We start from the raw sequence: 25,354 nt of genomic DNA on the forward strand, positions 1-25,354 counted from the left end.
TTTGTGAAATAAAACCAGGTTATCAGCTTCACACAACAGCAGCAGAAATATTTGTTTTTATTTAAAATTCAGACATTTTCCTTTTATGGAAAAAGAGAATCTAGAATGTTGCAGAGTTCTAATTCATGCATTCAGGTCTCACTGTGACATCATTTAGAACGTGTGACACATCAAGGCCAAAAAACTAACAGCCAGCAGACAAACACTCATATCTTTTCTTACTTGTTGGAGAAACTGTAGTGAAACTTAGTGTTGGTGAAAATATTTCTTGTTGGACAGACTTACTTGTTGGAGAAACTGTAGTGAAACTTAGTGTTGGTGAAAATATTTCTTGTTGGACAAACTTACTCGTTGGAGAAACTGTAGTGAAACTTAGTCGTTGGTGAAAATATTTCTTGTTGGACAAACTTACTTGTTGGAGAAACAGTCGATAGTGAAAGTTAGTGATACTTTCTTGTTGGAGAAACCTGTTCATTAGTGAAACTTCGGGAACTTTTTAGTGAAAACTATGGATCCATTTCTGGCCAATCTATTTGGGAGAAGGAGGTCTGGTGACAATGTAAGTACAGCTATTTTATTTTACAAACTTTCTGCTGTTCTTATATGAATGTTATTCAGAGACACATACAGAACATCTGATTGTTTCAGTGATTTAATGTGTAATTAATTATTGGCCCAAATAAAATAATATTAGTATTTTATATTCTCTCTGTCTTTAAAACCACATTTTTCTGGATGGACAATTGAACTAACTGTTGAAATGACTTCTTATTTATGACAGAGAGCTGATAACTACCAGAGACAAGATGTCTACACTAGTGAGGTCAAGATCCTGGACATGCAGAGGGCTGAGATAGAGTCTCTCAAACGTCAGTCAGAGAGGCTGTATGCACAAAACAGAAGATGCACCAACGCTGTGCTGGAGAGACTGCGAATCTCCACCCAGCAGGACCCCGTCCCTCCACCTCAGCCCCCAGCAGTTCACAGGCAAAGGCCTCAGTCCTCAGTTCGAGGACGGAGGCTCAAGCCTATTGAACATGGAACTTTTTATAACGGGGAGACAGCCAAGACCCAAACACACCAGAGGAGCGTTGAATCACTGGATGAGGAGCTGGACCTTCGTCCCCGGAGCTCCATCAGCTCACTGGATGCTCACACTCCAGATGAGCTGAGGGACATCACACTGATCGAAAGTCCAGTTGAGGTGTCACCTCCTCAGACGCCCGTCACCCCGTCTCCACCTCCTCCAACACCCCCAAGAAGACTGTCCCGTCTCCCCGTGATGATGACATGCGTCGGTGGAGCAGGTAAGTTCTTCTATTACAAACTGATGAGTCATAACGGCAGAGCTACGAACTTTGAATTTTGAATGAATTTTTAAAAACGAGGTTTCTATTATTGCTTAGAATCATTTAAACCTGCTGGTCTCAGTCTGTTACACCCCATTTACACCTGGTATTAAAATATGATCTGTATCCAGATAACGAAAAACACACCTTAATGTTAAGGTGTGAACGCTTCGTGATCAGATCTTCCAGACGAAATCTGGAGCAAGTCTGAGTCTAGTCTGTGTCTGGTGTAAACGCAATCCGTAAAACAGTCTGGGTAACTTATCTGGATACAGATCATATTTTAATACCAACAAACTAGAACTCAATGTTGAAATCCTGGTTGGAGCTCACTGGAGGTAGAAATGTGACTGACACGTATTTTAATCTTAATCTCAACAGACAAAGAAGTATGGGGATGCAGACTCCAAACAGTTCAAGGTAAGGTAGAGGAAATACAGAGGAGAATTGAAAACCTCAACGTAAACGGCGTCCACCATTCGCCTCAACCGCCGAAGGAACCGAAAAGGAACCCCACAGTCAGGAGCGAAGCACTGAAGACAAAAAGACAACTGAATGTAGAGAACAAGAACACGAGGATGAACAGCCATGAACGCAGGGAGGATACCATCAAGAACGACCACGTGCAAGATCCAGAATTCACACCTGTGCCTGCAGTGACGCCTGTCAGACCAGCTCCTCCCCCAAATCGTGCCCCGCAGAAGAAAACAGGACATCGTCGCGGGACGACTCTAAAGCCCGCCAAGACCAGCAACGGAGGCATGAAGAAAGACAGCACCCGCCAGACAGCCGACAGCCAGGAAGTCGAGCAGCTCCCGCGGCTGTCTAACCCTACGGAGGGTCTGTCCACATGCTTCAAGATGATCAACACTGAGGACTGGTAAGACTCTAAACACCATGCTGAAAAAGATTTTACAGTCAGTCAGGAATAGTCATAGTTTTAAACAGAGATAGCTGTGGGCAGCAAGAAATGTTGTGTTTCAACAATTACTCCCAGTTTCAATGTTCAGTCTGCAGTCTTGCAAATTAGCGCTTGTTTATGTTTAGCAGTGACAGAATTTGCAGCAGCGGTTTGAACTGAAGGTTTATCATGTTAATGTGTTTTCTGAATAAAAGAACAGTTTAATAACACTGTCATCTAAACACAGGGAGAAGAAGACCGAGGGACTGCGAACCATCCGGATTTTAGCTCAAAACCATCCGGACGCGCTGATGGTCAAACTTCATGAAGTGTGTCTGGTTCTCATAGAAGAAGTAAGTAAGACGTTTTCCTCTTTGTCTCTCTGTGTTTCTGTTCTCGTTTGTAGCAGTGTGACCGCTGACTGACGATGTTCCTTCTTACTCTCCAGGTTAAAAACCTGCGCTCTTCAGTCGCCTGCGCAGCGATGGACACCCTACGTTATTTATATATCTACCTGCAGAAAGAGATGGACCCTCAGGTGGAGCGGACAGGCATCGCTCTGCTGCTGAAGATCGCACAGGCGTCTGGAAATGCCTTCATTCAGCAGCAGGCCAACATAGCCCTGGAGGCCATGGTGCTGAACTGCAGCTCAGGTCGAGTCCTGACCCCTCTGCTAAACACAGGACTGAGGTACGACCACATCGCAGGATCCCAATCTGTGAATAAGTTTAGTTGCATTCAGTTGGAATGAGATATGAATGGATTGGTTTGTCTTTGTCCTTCTACAGCCACAAATGTGCAGCAGTGAGAGCCGGTGCTGCTCAGCATCTCCACCTGCTGGCTGACAGACTGGGAGCGGATTCCATCTTAACAGCAGGAAAGAGCTCTGCCCAACGTTTCCTGAAGGCCGTTAGCAAGATGTCCCTGGATGCTGCCGCCGAAGTCAGGTAAGTTATCAAGAAATGTCTGATGAGATGAATTTTGTGGTTTGTGTGAGAAATTGTTTTTGCTCAGTCTTTTGCTTTGAACACTGAGGTGCTAAATAAGAAGCGTATCTCTCTACAGGCCCCACGGACACGCCGTCCTCCAACAACTGGCCCTTCACAAGGACTTCAACGATCTGTGGCGAGACATCATCGCTGACAAGGACCGACGTGTGCTGGAGAAGATCCTGAGGACCGCGAAGGCGTGATAGGAGAGGAGAGAGAGAACACAAAGAGCAGACAGTGAGATATCAGTAGGGCTGGGTACTGGTACAGGTATCAAGTATCAATATCCAGCCCTCCCTGTCTGCTCTTTGTTTTCTCAAAACCTTTAAAGACATTTGTAGTGTTGTGTTTGTATGTTATGTCATTTCAGGAACACTTCCATTCACATAAGTAGGGCAAATAAAGGTACCAAATAACAACTTTATTGGTATCGGTATCACTTTAAGACTAGGCTGCACCAACAAAGATTAATGTACTCTAAGATTTGTTCCAAAAGAAAACAAAACTTAGATTAAGCAGGAAAATCCAAATTTTGAATTAAGCAGAGCTCTGTTGCACAATTAAAAACCTGTCTTGGTTTAGTAAATCCAAGTTTATTCATGTGAACCAAACAGTTTGATCAAAATGCTTGCATAACCAAATTAAAATAAAGAAAATGTGAAAAAATTAATTTGAATGCTGTCAGGACCTAATAAATATAAAAGGTGAAACAATCAAGATCTGCTCTGTATTCAATTTTAAAACTGAATACAGAGCAGACGGGCAGCACGGTGGTGCAGTGCTTAGCATGTTCTCCCCGTGTCTGCGTGGGTTCTCTCCGGGTGCTCCGGCTTCCTCCCACAGTCCAAAGACATGCATGCCAGGTTAATTAGTGATTCTAAATTGCCCGTAGGTGTAAATGTGAGTGTGAGCCGACCAATTAATTAATTTGACCAAAAAATGTTTTCCCTGTTAAAGTTACTACTGGATGACAGTTTAAATTAGAGTTTAAAGGTTTGGTACAACAAAATTAAATTTAGTCTTGGTTTGGAGTAAAAACTAAACTAAGGTTTAAATTTAACCTTTCTCCATTTTAAGCTAGTTTAAAAGTTTGGTGCAACACGATAAAAAGTCAAACCATGATTTAATTAGGTTTAAAAGTTAATCCTTGTTGGTGCAGCCCAGCCTAAGAGTGCAAGTCCTGGTATCATCCTTTTAAAAATGGTACCCAGCCCTACAGGGCGGCACGGTGGTGCGGTGATCAGCCTGTCACCTCACACAGATGGGAGCGGCCTCGACAGCAGAGGCTGCTCCTGTCTGTGCAGTTTGCATGTTCTCGCCGTGTCTGCGTGGGTTTTCTCCGGGTGCTCCGGTTTCCTCCCACACTCAAAAAAAAAACATGCATCTTTAATTAGAGATTCTAATCTGGTCAAAACTGTGAATCTGACTGTGAATCTGGTTGTGAATGATCCATCTCTTCTCTTTACCAATCTGATCATTGGCTATATGAATTTGCAACACTGCTATTTTTAATAAATCATTCTAATTGGCATATTGTGTGTGTTTTAATTTTGTTTATTTTGATGTGTCTGACAGAAAGATTCTTTGGTGAGTTCACAAAAAACTGAAACATCTGAATATTTTTCTCTGAGTCGTTGCTCCATCAAAGAGGGAGAATAAACACCACTGTGACAATTTCACCATTTGAGTTCTACAAAACATTAAAGTGACATGAGATTTTGTATTTAACATACTGTACTAGACATAAAACTAGTTTTGTTTTCAATGGCATTCAGTATAAAAGAGAATTTATAAGAAATTACTAAAGTATTTGGATAAAAAATAGAGTGATGAGGTAAGAACACTCATTTGCTTAAATATTTTAATTCATATTTTACTTTAAGTCTTGATAATTCACCTGAATCTGAAAAATAAAACTGACCAGTTTACTGTAGCTGATATTTAATGGTAATAGAAACATTACTATGATGATAACAAGTACTTTTTCATTACTCTAACCAATATTGAAAGTTTATTTAGAGTTGAATGCTGTGTAGCTGCTTACTTGGGTAAAAATAAGTAAGTCATGTGACTGAATTGTTGGAGTTAAGGTTAGGGTTACTAAATATGTAATCTCATCTGAATAGATTTGGATTACTTCAAAATTAAGCATTGAAAATATTATAATTTATTAGAAATTGATTCCACAAATATTATTTTTTCTCTTTAAATATCTTAAAACATTTTAAATGCAAATAAAATGCATTTTGCATATTCAGTAGTTGATCAAAGCAAATTACTCACAAGAACAGTACTGGTACAAACTACAGGTGTACTATTTTGTGTAATATAATTACACACTTTTCAAATGTAATCTGGGATGATAATAGTAACTATTTTTTTGTAATCTGATAATGATGATCCTGTTGGCAGACCTCAGCCTGTTCTGGCTGCTGTGCTAATGTTATTATAGACTGACAGGAAAGGTTAGATTCACACTTTTGTAACAAAATCATCTTTCTTTTTGTTATACAATCTTGTTGCATTGTAGTTCAAATTGAATCTAGGGAAAATAAAGATGCAGAGATCGTCCGGGTATCTGTTGATGTCAGCGACAGAAGTTTTTAGTCTGTATTTAAGGTTTAATCAAAATTTCTAATGAATCTTTTAATAATCTTTTATTAGAATTGAGTATTTACCAAACCAAGTAAGTGAGCAGATCATTGTTGCAAAATAATGTAGGACCCTGACGGAAAGCAAATATAAGCAATAATGACCTGTTCACTGTACATTATCCTGCTTGTTACATGGTAACTGTCAATTTTTAAAAATATAAATAAATAAATTGACTCAAAATATTAATTTAAAAATGATTTTATTTCTCCTCCAGAGTCTATGATCAGAACTATGTTTATAGCAACTGTCTCTTTGTCATAGCAACAGTCTGTTATACACCAATCAGAATCTAATATTTAACAAAGCCATGTAATAAGACCTTATAGCGCCTGATAAAACAGTACATGTGTGCTGTATGAAGTCCAAACTCACATTGTGCAGTTTACATTTGTGCCACCAGAGGGCACCAAATTATTATCCTTAACAACCGTTACCCCTGCCTATTTTAAGTGGCATTCTAGTCATGCAGATAGCTGAGCTTTAATTTGTCCAGATTTTGTGATATGTGTCTCTGAGATGTAAAAAATGAAAATAAAATTGGCTAAAAGCCAGCCCAGCCCTCCCAGTCAGTCTTATCACACATCAAGGTCAAAAGATTGTCACACAATGTGATTGATTTTTACAGAAAACTAGGCTCTGCTGTAAATATACACCTGCTAGTCATGTCACAGTGTTTAACCTGGTTATTTATACCTGTCCAGTCACTAAATGGAGACATTATTACTTTTAGGTTGCAGCCACAGTAGTGTTTGTTGACGAGTAGCCCTCCGGATAAGACTAATACCTGCCGCAAACGTTTGTAGTGGACAAAAGATGATCTTGTCAATACTTTGCTCCCAGACTTTGTTTACATCAGGTCAGCTATGAATGTGGACTATGAGTGCAACTTACTCTTTTTCATTATTGACTAACTGATTGATTGTTTGATCACAGAAATATCAGAAAAAAGGTTGAAAATGCTCATGATAATTTTTCAAAGCCAAGTTAGCATTCAGACAGTTTGACCAACAGTTCTGAATATCTAGTTTACTATAATTTAACACAAACAAAAGCAGGAAATTCACATCTGAGAGTCTCGAACATTTGTGCCTTTATCCCTTGAAATTGATTTTAATGATTTATAGTTTTGCAAAGTATCAATCAATTAATCGAATATGACCTCCAAAGCAACATTGGAAGACCAGTGGTAGGGGATACTAGTGGACTCAGAGAGGGTCCTTGGGGGCCCTTCAGTGGACGAAAAATGGTTAAATGTCTTATACAGTTCCCTTCCAGTAGACAAAATGTGTTAAAGTGTCCTCTATGGTGATGATGATGAAAAGGCAATGCAGTGCCATATCGGCTGTCCTACATGGTAGAAAATTAGGTGGCCTTAAGACCTACTATAGATCATCTGCTTAATCTACTTAAGAGTCCAAAGAAGACCTTGTCATATTTCCAATAAATATGTAGCCTATAGCTTACAAAATATTAAAACAAAGGCTATATCGAGACATGTAAGCCACAGTCTCAGACTTCCTGAAAGGCCAGGGTAAATAATATAGTGAAATGGGTGAATGATTTTGTTGTCATACAAACAAAAGGTTGAATACAAATTTGTTGTCATCACACAATAGGCATCTTATGTTATTTTCTGCAGGTAGCCCAGACATGAAGTATACTGCAACTGTCCATTTGAAAAGCATAATGTTAGCCTAATATAGCTAAAACTGTGACAGGATGAACAGGATGAACAGAGCACATCAGTGGGGGACAGCTTACAAGTGGTTCAGACGACCCTTAGCTAAGGAGACTCTGGGAAACAGCCTGTAAGCTTAAAGGAGACTTTGAGATACAGCTTATGATGTCATTATCACATTAGTCCTCAGTACCCAGGAGTTGGACCACTACCACCTTAAAGCTCATCCTTCATTTCAATCTCAACTACACACCTGTGAAGTTTCGTGACTGCACTTTGGACGGTTGTGACGCTATGGTGTTGACAAAATCTGTCCACAGACAGATATATAAACACCAGAAAAAATACTTAAAGCCAGTTCTGTGGTGGTTCCGGCTATAGTTGGTGTCTCCAGGACCACATAATGACACACATGCACACAGATTCACAAGGAAATTTAAACTAACAACTTAGGGTGGATGGGAATGATTGAACATGAGATACAAAGATCTGCAACTTAAAACAAATCATGGGTGAAAAATGGGGGGTCAATTGGCCCTTTCCCATGATTCTGCCATCATTTTGATCTGATCTACACAGAAGAACATTAGGGAGATTTAACAAACATCTGTACATGGAGGTTAGATGACTGGCTCAAACAAACACAGGAATTTTACCAAAGAGACCAAGGTTTGGTTTCCTGGGTCCTGTTTGAAAACCCTGTGGTCAATGTTGACTTACTGTTGAGAACTAGTCATATCAGCACCTTAAAACCCTAGACCACCAGGGACACCCCCAATGGAACTGGTACAAATTATGTTTTAGAGGTAGGGGATTCATGTCAAGTTTGATGGTGATGAGGCAGAAAGTTAAAGACACAAATTTTGCTGAGTTACATTTCAAAAGTGACTCCACCACGGTTTGGTACTTGGTTTTTCCATATCAGCCCCTCATAGACCTACCGCTTTCTACTTTTTGGTCCATGCCTATACATGTTTTGAGGATACAGAAAAAAAACTAAGCATCAAAAACCAATTTGCAACCTGTCCAATTATATAATCCAAAGGATTTATCTGTCAAAAAACTGTGGCACAAAACAACTTGTATTCAGTGACCGTCAACACTATGCACATGCCTCTGTGGTCATCTCTGACAGTTTTGTAAGCACTGTTCAAATATGCATCAGTTGAGTGTTTTCTCGTGGTTTCACAAAAATGGAAATAGGGGTCATTGGCTGGAATATCAAAGAGAGAGAAGAAGAGATGGAGGAGAAACGTGTATTAACCTCTAACTGACTCAGGAGGAGAAGGAAACAGAGGAGAGAAATTCTGTGGAAAGAGAGCGAACCCTGTGAGAAGATAGGAGGAAGGTCTTGGTAGAGGGAGCAGAGGCCAGATGAGTAAAGATCTGTAAGAAAGAAATCTAAATAAAGTTCATGAAGCTTTCAGCCATATCTCCATATAATTTATAAATCTGCACCATTCACTAATGAAGGCAGTTATAACTTTTTAGGGATATAATATCATGTTCCTTCAAATAAACTACGGCTAATAATTCTCCAATCTCATCGATCCATTACTCAAAGCTGCCTTGTCTCCCTAATACCTACCCAAACCCACACAGCCCTTTTTTTTTAAATTAATGTAGTGCTCCTCCTCTAAGGTTCATCCAGCTGTGGTCTGAACAGCCAACATTACAGGTGTAAATGACAGAAAATAAAGCTCTGAGAACACACAAAAGACTTTGAAGTGATACAGACTGTGAGGTTTCAACAATCTTACAAGTTTAATGCAAACCACACCGAGTGACATGGATCTAATAAACTTGGATCTAACATCAAGTTTGATGCATGTAGACTATACAATTATCACACCTCCTGAATCGTGCGGCGCCAGTCAATGTACAAGAACATGTCATTGACATATGGCATCAATGTGAGTTTGCAGCTCTGTAGTGGTAAATAATCAAGTTAAGCAAGAGCCAAGCCCTTGCAATAGTGGTATTTATGTGTATGGAAAATGGTGAAGTCATGGTGAGGGAAAAGATGCCTACTTGGGACGCCATTTTCACAAAGAGAGCTTTAGTTTGTTCATGTACATAAATGCTAAAATAGCATACATGAACATATGTTCGTGCCTTAATATACAGTTTGTGGTTGATCTGTCTTTGTTCACCAACACACACTACATTCCAATAGGTTGGTTAACAGACGTAGGTCACAGCAGCAGTCAAATTGTGAAATGGTTGTTCTAAATTTTTGACACCATCAGAATTTGTCCCAGACTATCTTTGGTCGCATGACTGTAAGAGTGGCCATCTTTGAAACTCTCTCAGAGTGTGACTAGGTCTCCAAGTGTCAGTTTAACATTCTCAAAGGTTAGAATCACTTTGTCTTAACAAAATATGCAGATGTGTTTAGCATATGTTAACACAGTGCAAATGTCACACATGAAAATAAATTTAACTGTTTTATTTTAACCAATATTTGAGTAAACAAACAATAAAATATTCATTCACACAGTAATGTTAAACCTATAAACTCACTGTCTCAATGAAAGCGAAATTATTCTTATTGTTATTATTTTAATGTGGAAACAGTACTTGTTTCACCAATTACAATTACAAACACAAAGCTTGGATAAACACTCTTAGTAGAACTAATAAAGCAAATTTTCTTCAATATTCTTCTCAAAATCACAGCTGAAAAACACTTAATTATTGCTAACAATATGACAAGTAAACAATTAATGACTCCACATTAAACAATATTCCTGTTTTTCTCTATTCAGTAATATGGTGATTATTATATCAATTTAAAACATGAAAATATGTTTCCTTGTAAAATCAAAATGCTATAATGAGCCTGATATAGAGGTAACTTTGCTGATAACACACCTTATACTGGCAAAACAAGACTGAAGTTTACTGAGCTTACTGAGGCATGTGTCATTCAAATAAAGAAAAACAGCACTTCAGCACTTCTTCTTTGTGTATTTTTGCAGTAAACTCTTTCACTCTCAATTCACAGCTGCTTGTTTTAACTGTGTGTTTGAGTTTTAAGCCTTTGTGTTTAGAATGACTCTGATTCACAAACATGCACACGGTGGACAGAAGAAAAATGGCTGGTGCACACGTTTCATGATGGTCAGTTTGTGAAGGAACTTGTTTAGTCCGAACAATAAGAACATTTCCAGGCACATGTTAATGAATGAGGCCCACTGTCTCTGACACTTGTTAAGTTACTGTAAGAACAGTTTGATAAACAGCAATAAGCAGACCTGACTGCATTTGTACATTTCATTTAATATGTCCTCATTCATTGTGTTCATATCAGGTTTGAATTCAGTCAAACATTCACACTTTTGTCTTGAAACAGATTTTTAATTGGATTTCAAGAAAATGTACAATTTCCTGTTAATTTACAGAAATAATTTACTGGGATAAGAAGTTGTGGCAGCTATAACGAGGTGAGTTAATAAAATCATATCTGGTTTGCTTTTGTAGCATAAGGGTAATAATGATAAGCATCAGCTTACAGTTATCAAACTAATATAAACAAACGGTATTTACATTTGTTGAAGGCATCACAGTGAACCAGAACAAGCTGACTTCTGTTTTCTCACCTTTCTCTCTCTCTCTCTCTCTCTCTCTCTCTCTATCTCTCTCTCTCTCTCTCTCTCTCTCTCTCTCTCTTCCTCTCTCTCTCTCTGCCTACATGAAGCTGACTGTGTAAATGTTGTCATCATTCATACTGATGAACTGTTGGTATCATCACTGTCCATTCTACAACAACACACAGAGGACAAAAACTTGTCTATGGTCCCTTTCCTCATGAAAACATACAGAGTCAAGTCTGCAAGAGGACTCAACTGAAAAGAGATGTCAGACAGGACGGTGAATGTAACGTTTTGTTGATTTACCTCTGACAGGTACCAAATGATGTTGGGCAGGATCAGCAGCATGTAAAGAAGCAGCACCAGAACCAAAGTTCCCACAATCCGTCGTTTTTCATCAGAGGGGACACGACTGGTAGACAGGACTTTGAGGGTCCCAGTCAACAAGAATATGAACAGTGGGAGAGGAAGGAAGAAGAAGACACCGAGGATGATGGAGTCAGTCTTAAAATCAAGCCAGAAAAACAAGGAGAGGTGAAAGACAAGAGAAAAGACCCAGACCAGGACAGAGACCACCACAGAGATCTTGATGGTTCGTCTGAAGCGGTACCACAGTGGGTGGGCGATGACCAAATACCTGTAATACAAGATGGACACATAGTCTTTGAGGAGCTTCAGAATTATATAGTAATATAATGATGAGACACAGAAGTAGCTTCACACATACTGGACAGACAGATAGCTACCTTTCCAGGGCGATGCACACCATGAAGACAACACTGACCACCAGAGTATAGTAGTAAGAGAAATGGGTGATGTTATTCATGTTGTCAGTAGCAGGTGCCACCCAAACAATCAAGCAGCAGAGCTGAATGATGTCGGAGATGAGAAGGTTGATGATGTAGATCGGAGCAACTTGATCATTTCGTATCTGCAGGAAAACATTGATAAAAGTAAACAAACAGTTGTAAACATGTTCTGAACTCCACCTCCTTCCACATTTGTCTTCTTGATCCACCGACCCACATAGCAGACAGGTCTGGGCCAGATGGTGTCAAGTCGGCACTGCTGGCGGACTGCTGGTATGACAAGTGGTATGTCAACTGGATGTGGGCCAGGTCTGGCAATGACGGCACTGTTTACATGATGGCATGCCACATGTGGCCCAATTGTGGTTCGGTCTATGTGGCCCAGATCTGTCCATGCCACATGTGGGCCAATTGTGGCTGAGCTTATGTTTCCCATATCTGTCTCATATGAACAGGTGCACGTGTTGTCTTAAGTGTGAACCACAAAGATTTTTTAAGTCTTATCTTTAAAATGTTTTTCTACCTTTACTGGTGTCTCACACCCCACCACCCCACTCCTAAGTCAATTTAATGCATTCAAACTCACGAACACATCCAAATCACATCCTCCAACACTGACAGAAAACCTTTATTTATCAGAATTGAATGAGTAATAATTAAAACAGATGGCCCTGGCCTTACCTATTATTGAGTTACAGGACAATTCTTGTTTGTGTGCTGAGAAATAAATGTTTCACTGTCCTTAAGACTGCCCACTGATGCCTCCCAGACAACCAACCAATAAAACTACAGAATGGCCATCCACCTGACAACCAACCAACCAATCTTGTCCTTCGCTGCCATTGGCCATCCGACAACATGTGACCCCGTTTCCTATGCTCTCACTGGCTCTAGCTACTTCCTGTTGTTAAAAGCGCGAACAAAACTGGATGCGCCGTTTTGAGCAGAGAGAGAACAGAGGTGAGTTTACAGTTTTATTTATATAAATATATAGTAATGTTGAATGTAGACTGTGACAGAATAAGCTGATATATAATCATTTGTCTGGAGAAACATGTCCACATTAAGCACACACACGGATATTAACCAGCAAGAGGAGTTGCTGCTGCTCCTAGCACTGAGTCTTTTCTTAGTGTTAGACTAATCGGCTAGTCTAAATTAAAATTTGCGTTTAATTGACAGTGAAATTAGTCACCAAGACCATCCCTAGTAAAAACAATACTGGTCTAGTTACCGGGTTATAGAAAGGAGTGAAGCTAACTCAATGGGCTAGTTGCATGGGATGTGGAGTTATAACTACGAGGCTAAGTAGCTAGCGTAAGCTGTTAAAAAACGAAACATAATTGGTTTTATGTGTAAAACATATGTGGCTGTTTAACTAGTTTATTATGAAGTGGCTGTGCAGGCCGGTGTGAACAATAAGAACGTCTAAGGTACAGTACAATCATTGATCATCATGGCAAATCATTAAAAATGGTAGACATTTGTAATCTAATACAGTGGGTCTCAAAGTGGGGTCAGGGGGTCCACAGCAAAGATTGTAGCATCAAAATCAGTCAAACCACTTTAACCCTATTTTATACTTTGGATAATCAATAATAAGCAGATCTTCAAGCTCACAGCACATCACATTGGATTCTTTGTGAGCTTGTAGATCCACTGTTTGTCTTTTTTTGTATTTTTTTCAAAATTATGAAAAATCTTAAAATGGGAACAGTTTTGAAAATCATTCACAACACAAATCATCTGGGGGTCCCTAGCACAAAACCGTTTCAAATCAGGGTCCACCACCACATGGATATCAATGTGGGGGTCGTTGACATGAAAATGTTTGAGAACCACTTATCTAATGTAACCTTTTTAAAAAAATAAAATATGACAACTGTAAACAGAATCAGTATTTATCACAATATTTATCAATTATTGCTTTATTACAGTTAATCTTAAAGTGACTAGAGTGTTTGTGTCTTCTCATATTGCTCTCAAGTTCTCCAGTTTTTTATAGATGACAAAACACAGTAACATGAAAATGAGTGACAGTCTTTAAATTTATATAGGCAATGGTATCACATTGTTATTTTTGAGAAAACTAATGAAGTTGAAGTGGCATCATCAAAGTGGGTCAACGGAGAAGAATGTATGAACAACCTGGAGCAGGTTGGAAATCATATAGGGTCTGAGTTATATTCACATCAAGTAAGTACAGTTGTGTGGAATCTGGTACATGTTGAGACTAATCTTTGGTGAATGTGTAAATAGGCACGAGTCATCACAAACAAATGTAAATGCACAATTTCTAGGGAAATAAACAGTCACATTATTGAAATATATCCAGTCGGGTTTAAGCTTTTTCACGTGAATAACAAAAAATGAACCATTAAGTACTTGTTATTTTGTAGATGATTACAACGAGGCAAGGCTTAAGCTTCCAGAAGCTGTTGAACACACTGGCCTTGGGACAGATGGGGAGGATTCTCCAATTAATGTGACACCACTGCAGCTTATATATTCTGATAGCTTAGGTTGTCCTGAAAAAAAAGGTGTTAAAATCTTTATTGTGCATCATAGGGGGGATGTTTTACAAGCATTTTTACACTAAAAGACCAGGCGGATCTAAAGGCAAAAAAATAGGCTTAGACCTCATAGGGTTAAACACAAAGAATGTAAGTTATGTTTTATTTTTACATTCCTATATTTATCTGCATTTTCAGTTATAATAACATCAAGTATTTAATTAGACCAAAGAAAATACTCTTCCTTGGTGAAGATGAAGGTGAAGATGAAGATGAAGATGAAGATGAGGTGGCACATGTCTTTCTAAAAGTTAAGCCATGGAAGAAGTAAGAAGTTTGAATTGTTCATTTGAGTTTAATCTTCTGCTATCGGTATGTAAAATGTTTGCTATGTCATTGTAGACCAGCTGAACTGCCTAGTGCACCAAAGATTCTTCATGCATTTGGCTCTAGTCCCCAAGGGAATGATTCTGGGGAGGAAGCTGTCTTACTAACAAGAAAACCATGGTAAACCCCAACTGTTAATTTGAGTTTGATAAGCTATTAAATTAATCCCAAAAATTTCTGTTCTGCTTTGCTTTTTTTTAGGTTAGGGCATGTTGTACTGCTGATCAACAAACAAATATCAATTCACAGAGAAATGCACTGGCTCTTAAAGATCGGGGAGACGTGAAGGAGTGTGTAAAGAGAGTCATGGTGGCAACTGTGCACACTCTATGGCCAAGAATATCAACATGTGAGGTATAACTGGGAAGACTGGCTTCCAGCAACTGCAGATAAAAGATGTTGTGATTGGTAAGTAATTGGTTTGTCTTGAGGTTTACTGACTCCCTCGCAGACTCACTTTGATTATGCATTTTTTATGGCTGGATTTACACTGCAGGTCTTGATGCCCAATTCTGAATTTTTGCCTATATGTGTGTGTGTGTGTGTGTTTTAGCGGCTGGGCAACGTAATCATCTGACTTCTGATGCCACGGACCAAGGAATTTAGGCCAGGATTACAAAATGGCTTCAAAATGCACCAGATAGGAATAGTGTCATTACAACACTTTGTCTCAGCCCCCTGACACCTCGACCCCAAGTCAGATGAAGATGTGAACGGACAGACTGTACGACAGACACATGACACAGACAGTAAATAAATCAATCTCAGTCATAATGTACATACCTGACAATAAAGAGCATAGATGGCCACGAGGGTCAGAGGAAGGCTGATACCAATGATTGTGCATGTCACCACAAAATGGATGAAATCAATGTTGTTATAATAATTGCTGATGGAGAAGGAGGTGATGTTGCTGTAATCATAGCTGTTGTTCTGTGAGGTGATGTTCATGTAGAAATCTTCCATTCTTCAGAGTGAAACCTGTTTGAGAGATCAGGTTATAGACAGAGAACAAGTTTTTAATATCTACCAAACATTGTTCAGTGACATCACTGAAGTTCACACAAATACAGTACAACTGTAGTATATCCACAACAATATCAATCAAACATGCTGTGTCTTCTTAGTTTGATATATTCATATAAATATTGAAGCTCTGTCATTTTACATAGAAGAAAATAGTACTTTACCTTCAAAAGCTGGAATCAACGTCTGATGTTTTGTCCTCTTCATCCAAACAGCCTGTAGTCAATATGACAAGTGATAGAATCCAGTAGGTTGATGAGAATCTACACTTCCTCTTGAATATGCATTAGCCCCACCCTTCTCACCACAGCTGTAACATCAGTTTCACTAAGTCACATTAAAGATTGAGTGATTTACACAGAGAGGAAGAGAGAGACAATGTTGACTAGCTTGTTAAAGCTACTACAGGGAGTTTTTAATTAGTTATGAAACAGCTAAATTTAAATTTTATGCTTGCATTTGCCATACAGAAGCGAAGAAAACCATTAGTGAAAAGATTGGCGATTTCTATGATATTATTATTCTTAACTCCTGCCAACAGGCCCAGATCCAGATTTTAGTGTTATGGTACATAAAATATTTAATAGGACATCTAATTTGATCAATTACTCAGACTGAGTATGAAGCTAATTTAATTTCTACCCTTTTATCAACAAGACTATGATGAACGGTTCATGGAATTTAATGCAGAATTCATATCAGCTAATAATGTCATCAAAGGTGTTAAAAAAAGAGATCAGAAGGGCACCACACAAGTTTCACCTGAAGACTGCATCTTAAAATATTCTGCAGCACAGAGTCCAACACAGTCCAAAAGGTTTACTGAACAAATGCTGGTAGAATATTCAGTTTAGTGTCTGTTTACTGTGGTTCATTTGAGCTGGTGTGAAAGTTGTCAGTTGAACCCTGGTGCAGACCAAACAACCACACCGAGTCTGCCTGAAAAGGTGGGTTAATGAATTAATGTAGGCATCGAGCCTAAATATGTTTGTAGACACATTTCAAGCTACACTGACACATCCTGGAGTTTTTCTTTTATGTTTTAATGAATCTAAAACATTTTAGGCATCGGTACTTGGATCTAGAGATGCACCGATTGCAATTTCCTTGGCCTTTTCCATGTTTTTAAGGGTCTAATTTTCAGTCTTTCTAAGAACTATAGTTGACAGCGCACACGTCTATTTTTGTAACATTTTTTAATGTAAAATGAAATGAATCAGTTAAATTACTTTACATGGGCGGCACAGTTGTGCAGTGGTTAGCACTGCTGCCTCTCAGCAAGAAGGTCCTGAGTTCAAATCCCCCATCTTGCTGGGGCAGGACCTTTCTGTGCGGAGTTTGCATGTTCTCCCCGTGTCTGCGTGGGTTCTCTCCGGCTTTCTCCAACAGTCCAAAGACATGCATTCTAAGTTAATTGGTGACTCTAAATTGCCCGTAGGTGTGAATGTGAGTGTGAGTGGTTGTCTGTCTATGTGTCGGCCCTGTGATGAACTGGTGACTTGTCCAGGGTGAACCCCGCCTCTCGCCCAATGTCAGCTGGGATAGAGTCCAGCAGCCCGTGACCCTTACTGAATAAGCGGTTATGAATGAAAATAATGCACATTAAAGAACCACTGACTATTAAATAACTTTAAAATTTGTGGTCCAGATTAGAACCAGGCCTTATTACATTCAGATTATGTACCAGAGGGAACACGGGATCTCAAATGGAACAGGATTTCACAAGATCTCATGTGGAAACAGAGACTGATGTGGTGCAGCAGTTTGCTGAGAGAAAGTGTTTGAGGAGTGAACAGCGCTGTGTTGCTGGCTAGCATTAGCCCAAAGAGCTAGAAAGTTGTTGACACCATCAGCTGCTTCATGAAGACCATCTGTCTTCTCTTTATCATGTTCCTGGAACCTGTTGACTACACCGACTGCAAGCAAACGTCTGAGCGTGTTCTGCTGTGACCAGCACTGTTGTGGCTGTGATGTTACTGTCTGTGTCAGCGTACACATGATGTGATCATCAGTGTGTGAATTTGACCAGTACAGAATTGGATATGTGGCGCTGGTTATCCTTTGCCTCCTCCTCCTACATTCGCCCAGATATCAGCGCTGTTCTTACAAATCAACGACCCCTGAAGCCCTAATGTCCAGGTAAGATACATATAAAACTGGTGGTGGTCCTCTGCCTGTGGTCGTCACAACAGCTGTTGTTTATTCCCATTCATAGCCATGGCATCTTTAGCAATTATTTACAACATCTTACACCCACTGTATTCGTATCATGCATCTGTGGCATCTGGGATATGTGAATGTGCTTGTGTGGACATTGTTGCCCCAGCATTTGGTTCTGTATGGTATGATGTATTTTTCTATTGCTGTGGGAGGGATGTTCACATGCTGCTCAACCTCTATTTTATATCTGTGGTACATCTCATGAAGTATCGCTACTTTCTGTATTATTACACCTTTATTTAAAAAAAGGAATTTTCTGAAATCTATTACATACCATCTTTACATGTTATTATAACATTTTTTCACCTGATGTTCTCTGACGTCATATTCAAGATGTTACCCTCGGCACTGTTGGCCATATTATTGTAATATATGCTTGTAAATGTCCTTTTTCCAAGGTAAATGAATTGTGTATATATATTCCTTGGAATCATGTAGTTTTATTCTGTGTTTTGTATGTTTTTGTATATATGCATCTGTGATCACATGATCTATGGGGTGACTACCACTAGCTGTATATATGGAGGTGTGTCCTCTCATCTTGTTCATGTCTGATGAAGGGCTGGTGCCCGAAACGTCACATGTGGTGATGCTATTACAAAAGTCTTAAGGAGCTGTTTCTGGTGTGCGGACCTATTTTTTGATTTTTGTACCTGTTCTACTGTCCCAGTACTCATCACTTTTGGATGTGCATGCGGTTTTTTGAGTCCACATCAGTATAATAAACTCTTCCCCCAATCCTAACCCCTAACTCTTATCCTGAACTCTAACCTCAGACTCAACCCCTACTTTTTTATTTTATTTAAATTGTTCTTTCATTGACCTTAATCTTTGGTTTGGTCCATCTTATGTGTTTTCTTACAGTAAATTCTCACTAAAAGCTCAACAATAACATTAACATGAAGTATTAATGATGCAAAACAACACTAACATGGCTGTAATGTAGTTCAAAGTGGATGTGGTTGATATATATAATTCCCTCCCAGATAAACACGCAGACTAAAGTAAACCCACAATAAAAAAAACTCCATTAGACTCATTAGAACTGTTTGGTGCTTCTGTCTCGTGTGTTGACATCATTTACTTGTTGACTCTTTCATCCTTCTTTATGTATATGGATATTTCTGAAAATGTTTAAAAATCAGCTTTTATGATTATTTTCTTTGTCAGTAAATTTTTCAATTACTTGATTAATTGTTTGGTCTATTATATGTCAGAAAATAGTGATAACTGTCTCTTACAGTGTTCTAAAGCTTGAGATATTTGCATTAAATTGCTTGTTTGCAATCAACAGTCCAACGGTCATGAAATGTCACGATATACATTACACTTCATAATATTTTCAGTTATGTTCATTAAGAACATGCAACCTTGAAATTCAACCTTAACATTGTACTTGAATAGCTCCTGAGATATCTAAAGAAAATGCATTAAAGGGTTAGTTCACCCAAACGTGAACATTCAGTCATTATCTACATACCCTTGTTTTTTAGTCCACAAAACTCTGCTGGAGTTCCACAGGAAAACAGAGTTGCTGTGAGCGGTTTCCAAACATAAAGAAACAAAAGGGGGAAAAAAAGCATAAAATGTCTCCATGTTGCTTGGTGCATGCTGCACCATGATTTCAGCCTAAATCTTCACTGTAGATTGTTAGCTTGGAGACACATTCATGTGTGTGTGATGGGATCATAGGCACCAACTTGAGTTTACCACTGGGGGTCAAAAACTATCGGCCCTTATAATGTTAAAATGTGATGAGATGAGGGTTAGGAATTCATATTTTCCTGAAAATGACACATTTTCTATCCAGGTAAAAGAGGCACACTATCCCAATATATGTGGGTTCCAAACCTGATGACTTTAGTGAGTTATACTAATAATTGTTATTGAGGCACAAGTACGCAAGGTCAATATTAATTAACATTATAATGAATTTAATATAAACTGTGCAGACTGTGTGCAGCTTGATCTTCACTGCAGCTGCATGTGAGGATAAAATGCCAAGTTCAGCCTGTCTGACTGAACAGCTTTTTTTTTTTTTTTACAATCTTTTTTAAACTAATGAAATTAGTTAAAACAAGTCATTTGGTGTTTTCAAAGTCATGATATTGAGCTGAAACAGAGTCCACATCCCATGTGCATGCAGAGGCTGCTGCAGATGGATTGCACCACACACTTCAGTGTTCAACATAGTCGGCTTAATGAAGTCAATCATCATTCCAAGTTAAAATGCAAAACTCCCAAAAAAACAAACAAACAAACCAAAAAACTCCCAGTCACTTGTGTGAGGGTTTGGTAGGATTCTTATTGGATTTAAGGGCTTTTACTTTTATTTTGATAAGGACAGCTGAAGATACGACAGGAAAGAGGGTACAGAGAGAGGGGATGACACAGCAAGTGAGCCACAGGTTGGAATCGAACCGAGGACTAAAAGCCTCAAGACAGAGGGCACAAATGAGCTATAGGGGAACCTTGTTGTAGATAAAGTATCAATCCAGTGTTCATGAAGCTTTGGGCTTTCATCTAGAATTCTGTCTGATATTCCAAATGTCGCAACAAACTTCAGTCCAGCAGATTTTATCCCTCCACACAATTTACATCTTCCTGCCTTATTATTTAGAAGTATTTCCACACAAAGCAGGTGGCAGACATTGTGTTGTGTTATTCAGATGATAGAGCCAAAAGTTACTGTATTAAGAGCATTAATAATCACAGGTGTTTGAATTCATGGCACTTTGTGATTGTTAACTGATTAATTAAAGCAAAGGTCAGTATAACACTTGCACCAATAGATCAGTGACCTTACTTTAACACGTTTGAAGACCTAAATACATAAATGTTAACATATGCTCAGGTGTTAACCCACCATGACGTCTTTTTTTCATATCACAGATTTGTCAACCAAGAGGCAAACTGTCCTCATTCATTGTGTTCATATCAGATTTTAATTCAGTGAGTTAGTCAAAGACAGACATTCACATTTTTGTCTAGAAACAGATTTTTAATTAGTTTTCAAGAAAATGTACAATTTCATGTAAATGTATATACACTGAGATATAAGATTTTACCCATATTGCCATGCAAACAACAGCTGTTGCTAAATACCTGCTCAGAATCACATCTTGACTAGAAAAGGTCACTCAGTAAAGTGCAAATCTCTGCCAGGAAACCCCCAAACTATTTTCTTCTTGTTCTTAATGTGCACAAAAATTTTCAGCTGATAATTCCAGTAGTATGTCAGATGAGCTGTGGACAAATATTCATGGACGCACACATGCAACAGATCACATGATCCCCGACAGGCTCAATTTTTTTATTTTCAAATAAAATGACGAGAAGCAAAACAGTTTTGAACCGACAAATATTATTTATGAGTAAACAACGCTAAAAACAAAATCAGCACTAAATTAAAAGACAAAAAAACCCATAAACATACAAACAACAGTCAAAATAAAAAAAATAGAAATAAGATGGTGTGCTGACCATAATGAGCTCAGTTAAACAAATCATGATCTCGTTTACTTTTGTGATTGAAGGATAATAATGATCAACATCAACTTACACCTAACAAACTAATAAAAAAGAAATTGTATTTACATTTGTTGAAGGCATCACAGTGAACCAGAACAACTTGACTAAAACATTTCCCATCATCCTTTTATCTACAGTCAGGTGTCTTATTGGAGATCATATCAGTAGATGACAGTATCTGTCTGCTCTCTGTCTTTTCTATTTGTCTACATTTCTCCTTCTGTTTTCTCTCCTTTCTCTCTCTCTCTCTCTCTCTCTCTCTCTCTTTGCCTACATTAAGCTGATTGTGTAAATGTTGTCATCATTCATACTGATGAACTGTTGGTATCATCACTGTCCATTCTGCAACTACACACAGAGGACAAACACTTGTCTATGGTCCCTTTCCTCATGAAAATATACAGAGTCAAGTCTGCAAGAGGACTCAAGTGCACGAAGTAGAGAGACAGGCTGTAGAGTGTGAAGGTAAATGCCTTTCCCTTTGATAGGAGCAAAATGATGACAGGCAAGAACAGCAGTGTGTAAATAAGCAGCACCAGAACCAAAACTGCCACTATCCGTCGTTTTTCTTCAGAGGGGACACGGGTGGTAGACAGGACTTTGAGGGTCCCACCCAGGAAGAATATGAACAGTGGGAGGGGAAGGAGGAGGATGACACCAAAGATGATCAAGAGGTTCTTAACAGTGACCCAGAAAATGAAAATGGCAGCAAGGACAAGAGGCAGGACCCAGACCAGGACACAGACCCCCACAGAGATCTTGATGGTTCGTCTGAAGCGGTACCACAGTGGGTGGACGATGACCAAATACCTGTAATACAAGATGGACACATAGTCTTTGAGGACCTTCAGAATTATATAGTAATATAATGATGAGACACAGAAGTAGCTTCACACATACTGGACAGACAGATAGCTACCTTTCCAGGGCGACGCACACCATGAAGCCAACACTGACCATCAGACAATAGCTATAACAAGAAATGAAGATTGCCACTGTCATCAAGTCCGTATTTGGTACGATGAAAACGATCAAGCAGCAGAGCTGAATGAGATCTGAGATGAGAAGGTTGATGACGTAGATCGGAGCAACATGATCTTTTCGTATCTGCAGGAAAACATTGATAAAAGTAAACAAAGAGTTGTAAAGTTTAGTTTTTTTTTAGTTTAGTTTATTTGCACATTATATATATATACAAAGACAAAAAAAATAACAAAAGATTAAAACATTGTGCAGGAGAGGTTGGAAGCCAAAAAGGCTTATAAAGATACCTCCCCTATATAATTAACATTGACAACTTCAAGGTCTCAAGACTAAATATATATAAAACTAATATACAGAAATGAAAGTATACAGGGTGCGATGCATTAACAAAAAAACAAACAAACATAAAAACAAAACAAACAAAAAAGGAAAAAAAGCTTATTAAAACTGCTATTTGCTCATTAAAAACTTTTTTAAATGTTTTTTGAACAAAGATAATGTAGAAATTGATTGTAGAGATATAGGTAAATTATTCCAAAGAGATGGTCCTCTGTATTTCAGTGTGTATTGGTTCGGGGAAGTCCGACAATATGGAAGATGGAAGTCTTTTGAGTGTCTTGTATAATGAGAATGAATGTCTAATGAAAACTTAAAAAAATTCAGAAAAGTGCTCGGCAATTGATGAGTTAGGTGTCCATATTTGTACATGAACACACAAGTCTGGTATATGTTTACGTTAAAAATTGATAGCAGTTTGTATTTTAGGAAAAGAGGAGCAGATGAATCAGATTTTTTAGCAAAACTCATCATTCTCAAAAACTACTTCTGAACTGACAAAATCATATTGAGAAAAGTGGGACATGTGGCAGCCCACACGGTGTTACAGTACATAATATAAGGATAAATTAAGCTGTAATAAAAAGTTAGAATACAAGAATGATTTATCAATGAACGAACTCTTCTCAAAATTCCAATTGACTTCATAGTCTTTATACAGACAAATTCAATATGGTATTTCCATGTTAATTTTTCGTCTACTATGACACCAAGGAATTTAATATCAGGAACCCGAGTAATTCCAATATTGTCTATAAATAATTTGGCTTCTTCTTTTGAATACTTTTTATTTTTATTACAGAATATTATAAAATTAGATTTATTTATATTGAGAGAGAGTTTGTTCATCTGAAACCATTTAGAGATTGATGACAGTTCTCCATTTGCTTCTTGAATCAGTGTGCCAAAATGTTCATGTGAAGCAATAATACATGTGTCATCAGCAAATAAAAGAGGCAGGACATTATTACAAACCCTGGGTAAATCATTCATATATATCAAAAACAAGAGAGGTCCAAGGATGGAACCCTGAGGAACCCCACAAAGCAGCTTAGCTCTATTTGAATTTTTTTATATTTATAGATACATATTGTTCCCTGTCCTTTAAATAATCAGTCAGCCATTTCAGAGCAACATCATGAAAGCCATATTTTTGTAACTTAGCAATAAGGATGTTGTGATCAACAGTATCAAAGGCTTTTGACAAGTCTAAGAACATGCCAAGAGAATTTTTTTTATTATCTAAAGCTGTAGAGATTTTATGAACAAGCTGTAAGAGAGCCATTTCAGCCGACATTTGTTTTCCGAAAACCATATTGATGGCTGTACAGTATGTTGCTCTCATCTAAATGTTTTTTAATTCTTGAATATACTAGTTTCTCTAAAACTTTAGAAAAACTAGGTAAAACAGATATGGGATGATAATTAGTAAATGTGCTAGAATCACCTGATTTAAATAGCGGAGTGACTTTAGCTAATTTAAGGTTGCTTGGTGCAACACCTGTTTTTAGGGATAAACTTAGAACATAGGTGAGGGGCTCAACAATAGACAAGACTACCTTCTTTACAAGACTAGCTCTTATTTCATCATGTCCTGGACCAGAATTTTTCATATCCAATATAATGTCATGTACTTCTTTAGAGGTGGGGGGATCAAACATACTGATATGAGGATACTGCTCACTGATATTCACCAAGACGGATTCATCTGTATTCTCTATTCTATGTCTTTAGCTAAGGAAGGACCGATATTTACAAAGAAATCATTGAAGCCATTTGTTATGTCAGAAAGATTAGTATAACTTCTCACACCATCAAATAATTGAGATGGGATAGTTCCATGTGTTTTTTATATCATTACGGGATTGTTCAAATTTTTCTGAAAAGTAGTTTTTTTTTGCAAACATGTTTTGTAAACATGTTCTGAACTCCACTGTATCCAGATATGATACACTGGCTAATCAGGTGTGGAAGTTGTCCAATGAAAAACACTTATCTCCAAAATGTGGAGATAAGTGTTTACAGGATCATTACAACACTTTGTCTCAGCTCCCTGACACCTCGACCCCAAGTCAGATGAAGATGTGAACAGACAGACTGTACGACAGACACATGACACAGACAGTAAATAAATCAATCTCAGTCATAATGTACATACCTGAGAATAAAGAGCATAGATGGCCACGAGGGTCAGAGGAAGGCTGATGCAAATGATTGTGCATGTCACCACAAAATGGATGAAATCAGCATCATAATATTTGGAGACGGAGGGTGAGGTGATGTTGTCTTTGTTGATGTTGCTGTAATCATTAAAGTCAAGGGTGATGTTGCTGTAATCATAGCTGTTGTTCTGTGAGGTGATGTTCATGTAGAAATCTTCCAT

At 38.3% G+C, this 25,354-nt stretch overlaps 3 protein-coding genes across 4 annotated transcripts; 1 reads left to right on the forward strand and 2 right to left on the reverse strand.

Moving 5' to 3' along the window:
• The first annotated feature begins 508 nt into the window (after nucleotides 1-508).
• LOC146315767 (uncharacterized) lies at nucleotides 509-3,941 on the forward strand. The gene is made up of 8 exons (XM_084736570.1): nucleotides 509-559; nucleotides 782-1,307; nucleotides 1,731-1,861; nucleotides 2,000-2,229; nucleotides 2,498-2,603; nucleotides 2,699-2,940; nucleotides 3,039-3,197; nucleotides 3,316-3,941. Exons 1-8 carry the CDS (start codon nucleotides 509-511, stop codon nucleotides 3,440-3,442), a joined length of 1,572 nt encoding a protein of 523 aa, XP_084592696.1. The 3' UTR covers nucleotides 3,443-3,941.
• A 7,356-nt stretch (nucleotides 3,942-11,297) lies between these two features.
• Nucleotides 11,298-15,840, reverse strand: LOC146315768 (G-protein coupled receptor 4-like). Its single transcript, XM_084736285.1, has 3 exons — nucleotides 15,658-15,840; nucleotides 11,912-12,096; nucleotides 11,298-11,802 (listed from the first exon to the last, which is right to left on the reverse strand). The coding sequence occupies exons 1-3, from the start codon at nucleotides 15,838-15,840 to the stop codon at nucleotides 11,298-11,300; spliced, it is 873 nt and encodes a 290-aa protein (XP_084592411.1).
• A 5,740-nt stretch (nucleotides 15,841-21,580) lies between these two features.
• Nucleotides 21,581-25,354, reverse strand: LOC146315769 (uncharacterized). Of its 2 annotated transcripts, XM_084736161.1 has the most exons (4): nucleotides 25,312-25,354; nucleotides 25,130-25,242; nucleotides 22,571-22,758; nucleotides 21,581-22,461 (listed from the first exon to the last, which is right to left on the reverse strand). In XM_084736161.1, the coding sequence occupies exons 1-4, from the start codon at nucleotides 25,352-25,354 to the stop codon at nucleotides 21,957-21,959; spliced, it is 849 nt and encodes a 282-aa protein (XP_084592287.1). In that variant the 3' UTR covers nucleotides 21,581-21,956. The 2 variants fall into 2 exon arrangements, with proteins under 2 accessions (XP_084592287.1, XP_084592286.1); XM_084736160.1 differs by having other exon boundaries at nucleotides 25,130-25,354.

Source organism: Lutjanus erythropterus, chromosome 14, assembly GCF_056507025.1.
Source record: "Lutjanus erythropterus isolate fLutEry1 chromosome 14, fLutEry1.hap2, whole genome shotgun sequence".
Taxonomy (NCBI): domain Eukaryota; kingdom Metazoa; phylum Chordata; class Actinopteri; order Lutjaniformes; family Lutjanidae; genus Lutjanus; species Lutjanus erythropterus.